The sequence below is a fragment of the Apis cerana genome, linkage group LG1, assembly GCF_029169275.1.
Source record: "Apis cerana isolate GH-2021 linkage group LG1, AcerK_1.0, whole genome shotgun sequence".
NCBI classification, from domain to species: Eukaryota; Metazoa; Arthropoda; class Insecta; order Hymenoptera; family Apidae; genus Apis; species Apis cerana.
Genome location: NC_083852.1, coordinates 4,204,984 through 4,219,595, shown reverse-complemented (window position 1 = coordinate 4,219,595; position 14,612 = coordinate 4,204,984). Strand labels below are relative to the sequence as shown.

At 22.4% G+C, this 14,612-nt stretch overlaps 5 protein-coding genes across 7 annotated transcripts; 3 read left to right on the top strand and 2 right to left on the bottom strand.

The window, feature by feature from the left end:
* Nucleotides 1-1,686: 1,686 nt before the first annotated feature.
* On the bottom strand, nucleotides 1,687-6,120 carry LOC107993083 (N-alpha-acetyltransferase 25, NatB auxiliary subunit). Of its 2 annotated transcripts, none has more exons than XM_017049287.3 (10): nucleotides 5,967-6,120; nucleotides 5,623-5,847; nucleotides 5,261-5,514; nucleotides 4,958-5,181; nucleotides 4,574-4,883; nucleotides 4,180-4,484; nucleotides 3,828-4,086; nucleotides 3,510-3,755; nucleotides 2,825-3,433; nucleotides 1,687-2,735 (listed from the first exon to the last, which is right to left on the bottom strand). In XM_017049287.3, the coding sequence occupies exons 1-10, from the start codon at nucleotides 6,025-6,027 to the stop codon at nucleotides 2,514-2,516; spliced, it is 2,715 nt and encodes a 904-aa protein (XP_016904776.1). In that variant the 5' UTR covers nucleotides 6,028-6,120; the 3' UTR covers nucleotides 1,687-2,513. The 2 variants fall into 2 exon arrangements, with proteins under 2 accessions (XP_016904776.1, XP_016904777.1); XM_017049288.3 differs by having other exon boundaries at nucleotides 5,963-6,113.
* A 656-nt stretch (nucleotides 6,121-6,776) lies between these two features.
* On the top strand, nucleotides 6,777-8,117 carry LOC107994719 (replication protein A 32 kDa subunit). Its single transcript, XM_017051743.3, has 2 exons — nucleotides 6,777-7,302; nucleotides 7,379-8,117. The coding sequence occupies exons 1-2, from the start codon at nucleotides 7,044-7,046 to the stop codon at nucleotides 7,858-7,860; spliced, it is 741 nt and encodes a 246-aa protein (XP_016907232.1). The 5' UTR covers nucleotides 6,777-7,043; the 3' UTR covers nucleotides 7,861-8,117.
* Nucleotides 8,116-9,555, top strand: LOC107994976 (GPN-loop GTPase 3). The gene is made up of 3 exons (XM_017052182.3): nucleotides 8,116-8,396; nucleotides 8,637-8,833; nucleotides 8,918-9,555. Exons 1-3 carry the CDS (start codon nucleotides 8,352-8,354, stop codon nucleotides 9,519-9,521), a joined length of 846 nt encoding a protein of 281 aa, XP_016907671.2. The 5' UTR covers nucleotides 8,116-8,351; the 3' UTR covers nucleotides 9,522-9,555.
* LOC107994975 (PHD finger protein 12) lies at nucleotides 9,543-12,202 on the bottom strand. 2 transcript variants are annotated; one of them, XM_017052180.3, is made up of 5 exons: nucleotides 11,971-12,202; nucleotides 11,636-11,835; nucleotides 11,249-11,523; nucleotides 10,152-11,176; nucleotides 9,543-10,066 (listed from the first exon to the last, which is right to left on the bottom strand). In XM_017052180.3, exons 1-5 carry the CDS (start codon nucleotides 12,016-12,018, stop codon nucleotides 9,695-9,697), a joined length of 1,920 nt encoding a protein of 639 aa, XP_016907669.1. In that variant the 5' UTR covers nucleotides 12,019-12,202; the 3' UTR covers nucleotides 9,543-9,694. The 2 variants fall into 2 exon arrangements, with proteins under 2 accessions (XP_016907669.1, XP_016907670.1); XM_017052181.3 differs by having other exon boundaries at nucleotides 10,152-11,173.
* Nucleotides 12,203-12,715: 513 nt separating this feature from the next.
* On the top strand, nucleotides 12,716-13,783 carry LOC107994977 (large ribosomal subunit protein uL18m). The gene is made up of 3 exons (XM_017052183.3): nucleotides 12,716-12,891; nucleotides 13,039-13,152; nucleotides 13,362-13,783. Exons 1-3 carry the CDS (start codon nucleotides 12,716-12,718, stop codon nucleotides 13,594-13,596), a joined length of 525 nt encoding a protein of 174 aa, XP_016907672.1. The 3' UTR covers nucleotides 13,597-13,783.
* Nucleotides 13,784-14,612: the final 829 nt, after the last annotated feature.

Sequence of the window (14,612 nt, the reverse complement as noted above, 5' to 3'; positions counted from 1 at the left end):
TGGAGGATAAGATCGATCGGTATTTTGTAAAGTTTTGGTCGCCGGTAATCTGGCATCACAACCTGTATCCGATAATTCAATGATTTTTCGTGTATCTTTGGTAACTTTAACAGGAATGATGGGTGACATATTATCCATGAAAAAAAATAATGGGCTTTCCGCAAAGGAATTCATATTTAATAATGATATTAATAAAATAAAATATTATAAACTGTAATATATCAACTGTATAGCCTAAAAAATTCCGAATTATATAATTGTTTGAAGAAAACACATTGCACAAGTTCAAATTTCGCGCTAAAATTTCATAGAACTTTGTTCCGGTTGAATCCAGTTGATTTCAAAAGTGTCACTTAGGATTTTGTATCGAATAACCATAATTCGGGTTAATTATATTTTTTCGTTGACATTTTTTCAAATGGATCATTTCCTGTCATCGTCATGTGTTTTTGAGATTGCAATGTTAGTAATGGTTGAAATTGAAACTATAAATTTCGATATAAAACTATAATAATATAAAAAAATAAATATTTTTTTATAATAAAATATTTTATAATATATCTCTATATGAAATACTGCATTTTATACGTGATTATATTTATATAAATTATAAAACAGATAATTGATTTCATGTTATTTGTGTACGTTTTTTTAATAAGCTATTTTTGTTAAATGAGAATTAGAAATAAATTTTTATTTTATAATTATTTTAATAAAATATTTTTAAAAATCAGAAAAAATATATTTTATATTATTTATCATTTATTTTTCATAGTATCAAATTTTATTCAATTATAATATAATATTATATAATTATAAAATATATATTATAAAATATATATATTTTACATAAGATATTTGATATACTAGCATTAAAATATACTATAATATATAATATATATATTATAATATATATAAGATGTTCTATAATATTACTTAGAGATATATTTTAAAATCAAGAATATAATTTTTATATTAAAGATTAAAAAATATTAAAAGATAAAAAAATATTGTTATTTTGAAAATATGTTCAATTGAAATTTCTTATCTTGTCTGTACCATGCGTCAAGAATATAGACAAAAAAAAAATAGTAGAAGAAGGATAAAAATAGCATCAAAATATTGAAATTAACGCCATCTTCAGAATGCCACAAGTGAAACTCAAAAAAAAGAATAAAAATTAGAAAAGGATGGAGATAAAATAAGAATTGAATATCAACGCCATCTTTTGACTTTATTTTATTCCTAAAGCATTCAAAAGATGGTGCTAATACTCAATTCTTGCTCTTCTTTATATATCTTTCAAAAGATAATGTTTTTAGTTATTCAAGAGATGGCATTAATTATCAATTCTTACTCTATCTTTTTCTCTTACTATTTTCTATTCTTTTTTAATGAGTTTTATTTGCGGCGCTCTGAAATAGAGCTGATTTTAATATTTTTATCCTATTTCTATCTTTTTTTTCTTATTTATATTCTCCTTATCTATATTCTCTTATCTGATATTATCTTATCTGTCTACAAAATTTACATGTCCAAGACACGGCTTTAATTTATTTCATTCTTTCTTTTTTTTTTTTCAATCAATCATCTTATTAATTATTATATATAATCTTGTTATAACATGCATCATGCACTCGAAATTTTCATAATAAAAAATAATTTTGTAAATAGAATGATCAATAATTTAACAATTTTTAAATTTTTATTTTTAATTTGTGCACTTAACAATTTATTACATCAATAAATGTAATAATTGATACAACAAATTTCCTTTTCGTATAAATTTATCCAATTTATTAATTTCATACAATTCAATCAACTAATTACTAAAATTACATGATTAACAAGTAATAAATTTATTCATATACAATGTAAGAATCAAAATAAAATATAAATTTGTTTGATATTAAAGAAAAAAAGACATAAAATGGCTTTCATTAAATTAATTTAAATTTTATAACACTTATCTATAATCTATTTATACACATCTTTATGAAAATACATATTTAATGCACATGTAAATATAACAATACAAATTAAAATTTTTTAATTTCGTCATTTTTAAAACAATAAAAAATTATACAGCAATTTTTAAATGATTATATAAATAAAGTTAATAATAAGTAATTAGAAAATCTTTTTCAATATCTTGTTATGCATCAAAGATAACAAAATTTGGATTCAAATTTTATTAATTCAATCCAATTTTATCAAATATACTGTTTATTCATTATTTTTGAAAATAATTCATATAAGACGGCAGTGTACTCTATTTCAACGTGAACATATCAAATGAAAATTGTGCACAAAAAAAAAATTATTAAATTATTAAACATTTATGAATTTAATACACAAAATTAAGGCCATTTAAAAACTGACTTGCAATAAGGAATTCAGTCGGTATTTATAATTGATTAGGACTAAGAACTATGTACACAATAAATGATTCGTTTTTAAAAATCAGTGAATAGTTGGATGGATATTCTTTGTACAAGAATTTTCGTACAATTTCAGCTTTTTAAATTAGTTAGAAGTTTTAAAGTGATTTGAGCTCGAGATTTTAACGATCTACAACTTTGTCCCAAACTATCCTGTCCATATTTAATTATTGTAGCACACACATCTTCGTCATTATTTAATCCTGTATGTAATTGATATTTTTCAAATTCTGACAATACTGAATCTAAATTTTGAATTCGTTCTTCAAGTAATATCGCTACTTCTTTCCAATTCTGTAACATAACATAATAAACTATAATAAAATATTGCTCAAATTATAATACAATTGATACAAATATATTTATATTTATAATTGACTTACATGGTCATTATCATTTAATGGAAGAGATGTTATTTGTTTGTTACATTTTTTCTTGTTCTTTTTTTGCGAAGTTTTAGGTTGTAATTGTGTTGCACACAGAATACATATGGCACTAATAATTGCAAGAGATTCACTACATGTGGATGCTCTTAATAAAAAATGCTTGAAAGACACTGGAATTCTTTTTTCAGGAATATCTATCGTCTGAAGACATGGTGAAGTCTGCAGCATTTGAATACATTCAAGATCAGGATAACGTGATTGTGCAAGTGATTCTGCAAGTCGGGCGATTGTCTTCAGTTGTTCGGAGTAATAAGCTTCGCTTAACCTTTCAACTGCATCCATAGGAACTAACATTTTACATGATTTAATCTTTTTTCCCTCTAATTCAAATTTTTGAAGAATAGAAGGAATTTGCTCATTATTCAATTGTTTTAATTCATTAGAAAATCGAATAAGAAGAGAGGAACTATCGGATGCTACGCATGCTGCTAAAATTTTTAAAATCAAATCTCTCACTGCAAGTAATCTCAGCATGCATATGCGTGTTTCTTCTTGCATTCTACAATCTTCTCCATTTTCTGCAAGTGGTTCCCATCCAGGAACAACCTGATATCAAAAATTAAATTTTTTTTTGAAATTTTAATGTCATTTTTTTTTAAATAAATCATAAAAATAGAATTACCTCTAAATCACGATTATCTCGTAAAGAATTCAATCGAACAGAATCTTCAGTTAATTGTATATCCATATTATCTAAAGTAGAAATTAAAGATGTGGAACTATTACACCAACTTAATTCAAGAAGCATTTTATCTACAGTAGTCATAACAAAGTGAAAAGAATTTTCCAAACGTTCTTTTAACTCCACAAATTCTTGAATCTTTACAAAACTTCCATATTTATAAGCAAATGTTAAATGATCTGCACTCTAATCACATTATAATAATTAATTAGATAAAATATCTTATTAATAAAGCAAATGTAATATGCAAATACATACATCTTTGTAATTTGCAATAAAAAACTTGGTTGTATGATCTAATGTTATGGAAGCTAATGAAAGATGGCCAAGTGGAGCAAGTAATGGTGCATGTAAATAACCCAATGAATCTAATTGAATGTGTTTAACATCCAATAAAGTAAAAACATGATCTGCAGCACCAATTAATCCTGCTTCTAAATATATTCGTACTAATAGAATCTTTATATAAAAATTAGCAGGACTTGATAATAAGCCACATTCTAATAATTCCATTGCCCTATAAAAACATATTATTAAATATATTACTTCAATACTATTACTATTAAATTTTTTTAAATATATCTTTTTTAATAATATAAATAATAATTACCTATAAAGATAAACTGCATCATTTGTATTATACCATAATTCATGTAATAAATGCGTTGCTAAAAGAATATAAGAATCTGCTGGACAAAAGTCTGTTGGTAATCTATCTTGGATTGGACATAATTCATTACCCTTTTTATATAATTTACATAATCGTTCTACTAATTGTTTTTGTTTATTTATATCAACATATGGAGGACAATGAAAACCACAAATACGACGTAATTGTTCTAAATGAATATGTTTTTGCATTTGTTGCACAGTAGTTGGAAATCCTTCAGATTTAACACCAACATCTTCTTCTATCTAAAAATATATATTTCAATTAAAATAATTATTACTTTTATAATAAAATGTCACAAATATCATCATATTTTGCTTTTTCTGTCACTTACCTTCTGAATTAACTGTTGTTTTCCTGTAGATGTTAATAAATGTAAATATAAACGTAAATCTCCAACTACACAAATTTTTTCTCCAAATTGTGAAAAATATTGATACATTAAATCAATTGGTTCAGTAATATTTTCAATAACATCATCATTTTGAGTAAGTTTTAATAATTCAAATTTTGCAAGATAAGGACCTCTAAATTTTTTTTCAGATGTTGTTATAATTTTATTAAAAAAATTTAAACATTCTTCTGGCTTTTGACATTTAAGAGCAGCAAGAAGATAATCTTGATAATATGTCCAATTGTCAACACTATATTTATGATATACAAATAATATAAAACATTATTATTATTTAAAATATACATATATCTATATTAAACTCACTTTTCACTGATGAGCTCTTTATATGCATTAGCCGCTTCAGAAAAACGTTCCAATTTTAATAAAAGTGCTGCTTTATGTTGTGAAACAGATGAAAGATGTGAAGCTAAGGGTCCTGATAAAACATTTAACATTTCTTCACTTTTACCTTGAAGTTCTAATATCATTAAGTAAAGTTGTACTTCTTGTTCTGCTTCCATTTTTCCTTCTTTAATTAATTTCAATACCTAGATTTTATTCACATAAAAAACATCAATAAAATAATTTATATTACATTATTAAAATAATTTTTAATAAATTACAAACCATTCTTTCTGCTAAAGGTAAAGTAACTCCTTTTGCTAATTTTTCATCTACATGAATAGCTTGCATAACTATACTCATCACAGCCCAAAAATAATAAGGATTTTTTGGTTTTAATTTATATAAGGCAAGTGCTGTTTGTTGCTGTTTTTTATAATCACCAAGACGAACATAAGACATGAAAAGATGTGTTAATAATTCTTCATTGCTAGGATCTACTTTAACTGCAGCTTCATATACTTCACTAATTTTATCAGCTATAAATAAATTTTAATTCATTTAATATTTGTAATATTTTAATGTACATAACAATTACAATTATATATACAATTAATGTAATTTAATAAAATATAATTTAAACTTACGTTGATGTCTTTCTCTATAACAAATACTCATGACCTGCAAAGTGCAATCCTCACAAGGAATCTCTGAACGTACTTTATCCATAATAATTTGACATTCATTTTCTTTACCAAGTCGTAATAAAGCCAAAGCTTTGAGCGCTCTAGCACATTGATTGCTTGGTTGTTTTTTAAGTACTTTATCTGCTTCTTGAAGAGCTTTTTTATTATTTCCATTATCCAACCAATCTGAAATTATACTAACGTTACATAACCTCATTACCGGTCAAATACTAAAAGCACATTGTCTTATAATTTAAAAAATATATTCATTTTCTCATTGATATAAATGTCAATAGTGTACTTGCTATATATCGGACGTAAACGACGTTCGTTAACGGTATTGTCCACACGGATCTTAGACGCCATGATACTACTTTTTATGATAGTTTTAAATCAACAAACCAAAGTTTTACTTCGTCCGCTACATATTCATATCATAAGGCACATTTACATTAGTTTTTTATATGTACATGATTTTTTAAGACTTCAAAGAGATAAAAATTTCACTTAAAAATAGTTTTAATTTCTTCTCTTGAAAACATGAATATTTTTAAATTAATATAAACTATTCATCTTATATATATGAACATTAAATAAAGAAATTATTATTATAATATTAAAATTATTTTTATTTTACAAATCATTATTAATTGATTATTTATTTTAAAAATTACTATTAAATATTAATCTATAGATTTTATATACAACATAAATATGCAATAAATATATATAATTTTATATATAATTTAATTCAAAATCCAAATTTTTTAATTCACGATAAAAAAAATTGAAATTATTATTTCATTATGAATCATTAATTTATATTATTATAACAATATTTGACTTAATTTTATATTATATACAAAATTTTTATTTTAATTACAAATATTTAATAAATTGATACGATTTTTAATTTTTAATTTTAAAAGTATTCGATAAGTATTTGTTTTAATTCTTATAATATATTCTTATAATATCTTATAAATCTTGTTTTTATCTTATAAATAAATTTAAATTAAATATTTTTACAAACCAAATTTAATATTAAATTAAAATATAATTAAAATATACAATAAAAAAATATATAAATAATATATATATATATAAAATATATAAGAATATATAATATGTATGTAATATATATTATATAAAATTTGTAATTATAAGAATGAATATTATAAATTTATATATATTTTTCAATTACAAATCTAGTCTTTACATAAATCATGGTTATATTTTCGCGCGTAAATTTATTTATTCTACTAAACTTTTCGATCTTCAGCCATTTGTCGAAACTGAAGTTTAAAAATTTAACCAAACTTAATTGAAATTCTAAAATTTATTATTTTTTAAAAAGTCTTTATATATAATTAAATATCAATATGTGGTCAACAAATCTAAATACCAGTATAAATTCTGATGGTGGATTTCTGAATAATACTCGAAAAGATGGACAAGGTGGAAATGTACAAAGAGTACAAACTCTTATTCCAGTTACAATAAAATTGTTACATTCTATTTCTCCTATCGAAGACCCAACATTTTGGGGTATTAAAGCACGTATGTTTACGTTTGTTGGATTAATACGCAATGTTGAAGAAACGGCAACAAAAATATCATATGATATTGAAGATGATACAGGTTTGATTTAGATAGTTACATTTTTTCTTTGTGTTTTTTCTTCTTTAACTCTTTATTTAATTTTTAATATATTCAGGAACTATAACTGCACTCAAGTGGTTAGAAGCAAATAAACAAGAAACAGATCGTGTAGCAGAAGTAAATACATATGTTCGTATAGTTGGTATGCTTAGAGAACAAAATGATAAACGTCATATTTTAATTTTACGATTATTGCCATTACAAAACTTAAATGAATTAACAAATCATATTCTTGAAGTTATTTATGCATCATTGAAAGCTGAAGCAAAACTTAATAAAAACAGAAAATTAAAAAAGAATACAACAAATGATGTATCAAATGAAGATGATCTTCATTATGGAATGTCATCACAACAAAGTTTAGTTTATAAAATTATTTATGCACAAAATGATACTGAATGTGGTATTGAAAGATCAGAGATTAAGAAGAAAGTTCCAAAATCAATTTTATCAGATGTAGATAATATCATAGAATTTTTAGTTTCTGAAGGTCACATATATACAACAAGTACAGATGATCATTTTAAAACAACTTAAATTATATAAAATACTGTAAGATGTAGTTCTAATTAAACTAAATTTCATTAAATTTAAGAATTAAGATTATTTGCATTTATTTAGAGCTCATTTTATTTTTGTAATATTTTATAATTTTATTATAAATTCATAATAAAAAAATGAAAATTATCTGATCTATTGATAGTATTATTATTATTTATTAAAAAATATATACGTAAATTTGTATTATTTAAAATCATATAATAAACATATATTGAAAATTCGATACATAAAAATTTATAATCTTTATTTTCTATCCATTTTTAACAAAAAATACAAAATATTTATATATTTATAATTAAAGTCTTATTGAAAAAATTATATTGCAAACTGAAATCCTAACCTATATATATTTTACTCAAAATCGTTAAATTTGATAACCTTAAACTTCTCTCACTATTGTGATTCAACTTTTAATAATTGAGGTTAGACAGAGTATTTCATTTAATGTTAATTTAAAAACAATCAAAATGAGATATGGACAACTTGTAATGGGACCAGCCGGTAGCGGAAAGGTATTTTTTCTTTTTTATTTAAATCTATAATTTTAAAATGTATATTATATACGAATAATGTATATGTATTTTATTGAATTACAATTATATTTTATTAAAAATGTGAAAATGAATTTATAGTTATATTAATATAATAATAAGATGATATTTATATTTTTTTTCTAAGTATAAGTTATGTATTTTATTTTATTTATAGTATTAATATTATTAATGTATAATTTTTTTTTATGTATGATATAGTCTACATATTGTTCTGCTATGCAACAACATGCAATAGATGAAAGGAAAATAGTAGAAGTAGTAAACTTAGATCCAGCAGCAGAATATTTTGATTATGAACCTTTAGTTGATATAAGAGAATTAATTCAATTAGATGATGCAATGGAAGATGATGAATTAAGATTTGGACCAAATGGTGGTCTTGTATTTTGTATGGAGTAAGTTCAAGAAATAAATTGTTTTATAAGATATAAAAATTATAGATATAAGATATAAAATTTATTATTAAATTTTACTTATAGGTATTTAATAGAAAACTCATCATGGTTAGAAGAAAAATTAGGTGATGTGGATGATGATTATGTTATTTTTGATTGTCCAGGTCAAATAGAATTATATACACATATGACAGTCATTCGTCAATTAATAACAATGTTACAAAATCTCAATTTTCGTATATGTGGAATATTTCTAATAGATAGTCAATTTATGGTTGATGGATCAAAATTTTTATCTGGTACAATGGCTGCACTTAGTGTAATGATAAATTTAGAACTACCACATATTAATATACTTAGTAAAATGGACTTATTATCAAAAAGTGCAAAGAAACAACTAGACAAGTATTTAGAACCTGATCCACATAGTTTATTGGCAGATATGGAGAAAGATCCTTGGAATGAAAAGTATAGGAATCTTACTGAAGCAATAGGAAGGCTTATAGAGGATTATAGTTTAGTACGTTTTTATCCATTAAATATAAAAAATGAAGAAAGTATTGCAGATATTAAATTAACAATTGATAATATTATTCAATATGGAGAGGATGCTGATGTTAAAATTAAAGATTTTGATGAACTTATTGAGGATGATGATAAAGATACAAGTTATAATACAAATACATAAGAATGATTTTACTCAATAAAATATTTTTATAAAACATTCTTTAAAATTTATTTTCTAATACCTATGAGATGAAAATAATGTCAAATAAAAAAATTTATTTCATTAATTTAATTAACGTTGATTTACGAAAATATCTGTACATAAAAATGATAAAATATTTACATTATAATGATTCATCGTTCTAAATGTGCATTTATCGTATTAAATACAAACATTAGACATCCAAATGTCAATGTTGATCCATGAGCAACAATAGCACTTCCTTCCCATCCTTCTTCTAAATGATTTTTATTTTTTGTCTCTTTTGTTGAATTACATTTACATAATATTTTTTGATCTTCTATTTGATCTTGAGATAGCAATTTTTCTTTTATAATAGCTTTTACTGCATCTGTTGTTTCTTGTTCCTTACTCATTGATTGTAATTTATCATCAATTTCTTCCTTTACTTGTTCTATAACGCCTGTATAGTTACAAGAATAAAGTACATTATCAACCACTGTTCCATATTCACTATAATTTAATAATTCATAACGTTTCGTACTCTGTAAATAAAAAAATATAAATAATTAAGATAATATTATGTCCCTTACCATTTAACAAAATTAATGTTAAAATAATTATTATCACCTCATCAAAGAAAATAATAGCGTGTTTTGAGGATGTAAAATTGCAGTTACCATAATTGGATAAAACTAAATCACAATTTGGACCACTTCCAATAGTTAATGTTTTATGAACCATAAAAGCTGGTGGTTTGGGTTTGTGATTTAAAGAAAACAGTGCTGCTCTGGCTTTCATCTGGCAATTAATTATATCATAATTTTCTCCATCTGGATCTAATATTTGTTCTAAACGTTGTAATGCCAATATTTCCAAAACTGGTCGTTCAAGTAACTGTATACCTTCTTTTACATCATAACCATATTGTTCTGCATAATATTCAGTACTATTATTATCATCACATTTATTTTCAATTGTATTTTTTTCTTCTACTTTTTCTTCTTGTTTAATACTAATTTCCATGCTATTTGTCTCTTCTAAATTAATTTCTTCTTTTATTTCATTGTTTTCTTCAATTTCATTTTCTACTTCCATTAATTCTCCCAAATTTTGTACTTCTGTATTTTCTATTTTAGGAGATTTATTATCATTATTTTCTACATTTTGCATATTTTTATCTTTAATCACTGGTCTTATAACAGCATCATGATAAAATTGTATAGGATCTAATTCTGGTGGATGTTCATAATGAAATTTAACAGAACACGGTACCTTTACTCTTGTACGACCTTCTAACTTAATTTTTGTACGAAAAAGTGGATTTGTTGCACGTGCTTTCCGCAAAAAGTCCAATTTTACAGCATGTTGATCTATACGTTGATTAGCATATTTGTCCCAGAGTTTAATACGTTCTGTTACTCTACATGATGTTAATAAATTCTGATCTATGAAATGATTTGGATGATTAGGACACATCCATCTTCCAATTGGAAAAGCTGTGAGTGGTGGGTCTAAACAGTCTTGATGAAAATATAATGGACAATAATCACATGCGATTAAAGGTGCTTTTCTGCAACTACGACCACATTCAAAGCACAATCGTGCTGGCAAAGGTACCATTAAATTGTTATCTAAACAATGACTTTTCCCTACTAAGAAAAAAATATTTTATAGTTAAAAATAATTAATATAATAATTATTTATAAAAAATTAATAATATATACCATTATTACTTCCACTTTGTTGCTTTCCTCTTCTACCTGAAACATAATCTATTTTATTACTACCAGGAAACATAATTGGTAATTGCAATTCTTTAGGTAATTCAAATTCTCTGGGATTAACTAAAGATGCTGCTAAAGCTAGCATTTCTAATGCAGATTTTTTTTTGTTTTTTTCATTTCCTTTATTATCTAAAAGATTTCTTTTTGATGCACACCGACAAGCATAGCACAACCATTCTCCATTAGGAATATCTGCTGGATCCACAGCTGGATAACTAAAAATGATTATATAAATAAGATTTAACAATTCCAAAATAATATAAAATATATTTCAAAAATAAGAAAAATTGATTTTCATTTCTTTTATTTTCAAATATTTAAACTCACTGGCATTGTAAATGATATGATGCAGGACATTTGTCACAACATATAAGTTCTCCTCCATCTCGACAAGCATCACAAATATCACGATTATGACCACGTCCTCTTCTTTTAAAATATGGATGTTTTTTTTCTTCCTTATCTTTCTTATTTTTTGCTGTTTTAGAATCTTCTGATACAGGTGGTGCTATGAGAGCTTGAATTTGCTAACAATATAAAAATTAAAAATTGAAGTCAAATACTTAAAATATATATAAATATATTATAAATATATTTACAAAATTATATATATGATATAATTTTATATATAAATTAATTATATTTTTTTTATTTATACTTACTGGCATTAAACCACCAACCATTGGAAAACCATATTCTACAGTACCCATTTTAAAATTAATTTTTATTTTTTAATAATATAAAATTTTCTTATTGTTAATTAACATTTGTTTAATTGTAAAGCATATATCTATTCTTAATTCTCATTTTTCATATATAAGTTGGTTATGTTTAAAACTTAGAAAAACAAAATATTAGATATGAAGATTGTATCCCTATAAAGGATTGTAGATTGTGCTGCCTCTGAATAAAAATTCAAAATTTGAAAAAAAATTTATTTAAATGATATATATATATATATATGTATATACATATATATATATATATATTTACTTATTTATTTGTTATTTTGTATTAATACAAATATTTTAAGTTTTCATGATAATTATTATTCTTATATCATAATTGTTTAAAATAATTGAAATAATTTTAAATATATATGTATATACATTTATATAATGTATAAGTTGATAAGTTTTGTTATAAAATTTTATATTTATATAACAATTTTTATATTTAATTTTTTATTATTTTAATTGCATTAAATTTAAATAATTCAATAATATATATAGGTATTATAATATTATTCATCATTAAACATTGCTGCCAGAAGAGTTAACCAAGTTGTTATAATTTATGATTATATATCTCAAAATATTTAAAATTATTAAGATTTTAATTGAAAATATACGTGAATTTTATTAGCATTTGAATAGATAAAATTATTCATATATTTAAAATTTCAAAATGTTTCGAATATCTTTAAATAATTTAATTAAAAGGCAAATACATGGAAATGCAGAAATAATAGAGAAATGTAAGGAAATCATAAACCGTAATCCACGAAATTTAGAACGTTTAAGGATCGCCAGAAAACCTATAGGTTATGCCCTTGATACACGTGAAATTACATTTTGGCATAAGTAAGACATAATTATAATTATTATATGATTTTTTTTATTATAACCTTAATAACATTTTATATTAAAAAATTTTAATTCATATTTTCTAATACTTTCTAATACTTCTTTTTGTTTTTTTGATATTCATCATTTTAAAAATTTGTTTAGGCTTGAAATATACGCCACTCAGCGTAATGTTATAACAGAAATACATCATTTTGAAAATGGTCCTATTATTAGAGTCTCAAGTATGGAATGGGGAATAAAAAAACAATTATTTAGGTTTGTATATAAGTTTATATATAAATTCAACTATTAATACTTGATATATATTTATAAAGTATTTAAAATTTTTTAATTTTTGAATATAAATAATACAACACTTTTTATTGTAAATTATAAAGTTATAGAAATTATAAAAATATTATGTTATTAATATTAATAAATAAATACGTTAAAATATAAAAAAAATTTTATAAATTATATTTTAGCACAAAAGACACTATAGCATACAAATTCGTAGGACGTGTGCTTGCACAACGTTGCTTAGAAAGTGGTATATCTGAAATTTATGTTAATGATTCAATTATTGTTGGAAGTAAGGTACAATTACTATTAGATACATTATCAGAATGTGGAATTTGCTTAAAAGAACCAGAAAGATATAAAGTTCCAAAACCTGGTATATTGGTTCATCCAGAGAAGCCTTGGGAAACATATGAATAGTTTTTAATTACATGTGAATATTATATATCAATATGAATGTTATATAATAAATGTATAATGAATGACAATATATATAATGAATATATGACAATAAATTTAAGTTATAATATATATCTTTATAATACTATATATATGTAAATTTTTCTAATTATAATTTATTATATAATAAACCAAAATATGATATTAATTTTTCAATTTTGATTTTTTGCAAATTTTTTTTAAAATTATTGAAAAATGTAACAAAATATTTAGAAACACAATTTTTATTTTAATATCACTTATTTTTATTATATTTATTTTAACACAAATATATAAATTTGTACAGTATACATTATATAAAGATAATAATAAATAATGATTATTTATTAATATTAAATAAAATATAATTTTTGATAAATATAATAAATTTATAATGCTTAATAATGTTAAATATAATTGTGCAGGATCATTGTTACATTAATATATTTTATAAATTAATAATAATAATACAAAAGTAGCAATTAAATTGATTTATTTTGTAATAAAATTTTTTTTGCAGATATAATATGCATTGATATTTATTATTATATTATAATTATTTGATCATTTTATTATCAAATATTGATAATAAATTATCTACCTATCTCAAAAAATTTATATCTTTTATTAATTTTTTTTTATAATGAATATGAAACCACAGATTTTAAGTTATATAATTATTGTAATTTAGATGATGTGATTAGATATTTTGAATATATTATATATTAATTGACTATTGTATAATATAGTGAATAATACATATTATTCATAAAAAATTTGTGTAAAATTCATATGTACATATTACTTTATTGATTAGTTTTTCATCATATTAAAAATAAATATACAAAAAAATAATATAAATAAAAAATTAAAATCAATTTTTAAAAAAAAATTAATTATCTTGTATTTTTCTTTCTTTATTTTATTAAATTTAATATAAAAATATAATATAAAAAAAATTTTTATTTATTGAAATTTTATAAAAAAATCCTGCACAC

Bases quoted from the DNA above. Each gene is read 5' to 3' on its own strand.
- LOC107993083 (XM_017049287.3), bottom strand. From the start codon at position 6,027: ATGGCGTCTAAGATCCGTGTGGACAATACCGTTAACGAACGTCGTTTA. The intron at 5,848-5,966 runs GCAAGTACACTA...GTATAATTTCAG, and splicing joins TCGTTTACGTCCGATATATA to ATTGGTTGGATAATGGAAAT. The intron at 2,736-2,824 runs GTAAGTCAATTA...GTTATGTTACAG, and splicing joins CATTAAATGATAATGACCAT to AATTGGAAAGAAGTAGCGAT.
- LOC107994719 (XM_017051743.3), top strand. From the start codon at position 7,044: ATGTGGTCAACAAATCTAAATACCAGTATAAATTCTGATGGTGGATTT. The intron at 7,303-7,378 runs GTTTGATTTAGA...TAATATATTCAG, and splicing joins TGATATTGAAGATGATACAG to GAACTATAACTGCACTCAAG.
- LOC107994976 (XM_017052182.3), top strand. From the start codon at position 8,352: ATGAGATATGGACAACTTGTAATGGGACCAGCCGGTAGCGGAAAG. The intron at 8,397-8,636 runs GTATTTTTTCTT...TGTATGATATAG, and splicing joins GACCAGCCGGTAGCGGAAAG to TCTACATATTGTTCTGCTAT. The intron at 8,834-8,917 runs GTAAGTTCAAGA...TTTTACTTATAG, and splicing joins GGTCTTGTATTTTGTATGGA to GTATTTAATAGAAAACTCAT.
- LOC107994975 (XM_017052180.3), bottom strand. From the start codon at position 12,018: ATGGGTACTGTAGAATATGGTTTTCCAATGGTTGGTGGTTTAATGCCA. The intron at 11,836-11,970 runs GTAAGTATAAAT...TTATATTGTTAG, and splicing joins TGGTTGGTGGTTTAATGCCA to CAAATTCAAGCTCTCATAGC. The intron at 11,524-11,635 runs GTGAGTTTAAAT...AATCATTTTTAG, and splicing joins TCATATCATTTACAATGCCA to TTATCCAGCTGTGGATCCAG.
- LOC107994977 (XM_017052183.3), top strand. From the start codon at position 12,716: ATGTTTCGAATATCTTTAAATAATTTAATTAAAAGGCAAATACATGGA. The intron at 12,892-13,038 runs GTAAGACATAAT...AAATTTGTTTAG, and splicing joins GAAATTACATTTTGGCATAA to GCTTGAAATATACGCCACTC. The intron at 13,153-13,361 runs GTTTGTATATAA...ATTATATTTTAG, and splicing joins ATAAAAAAACAATTATTTAG to CACAAAAGACACTATAGCAT.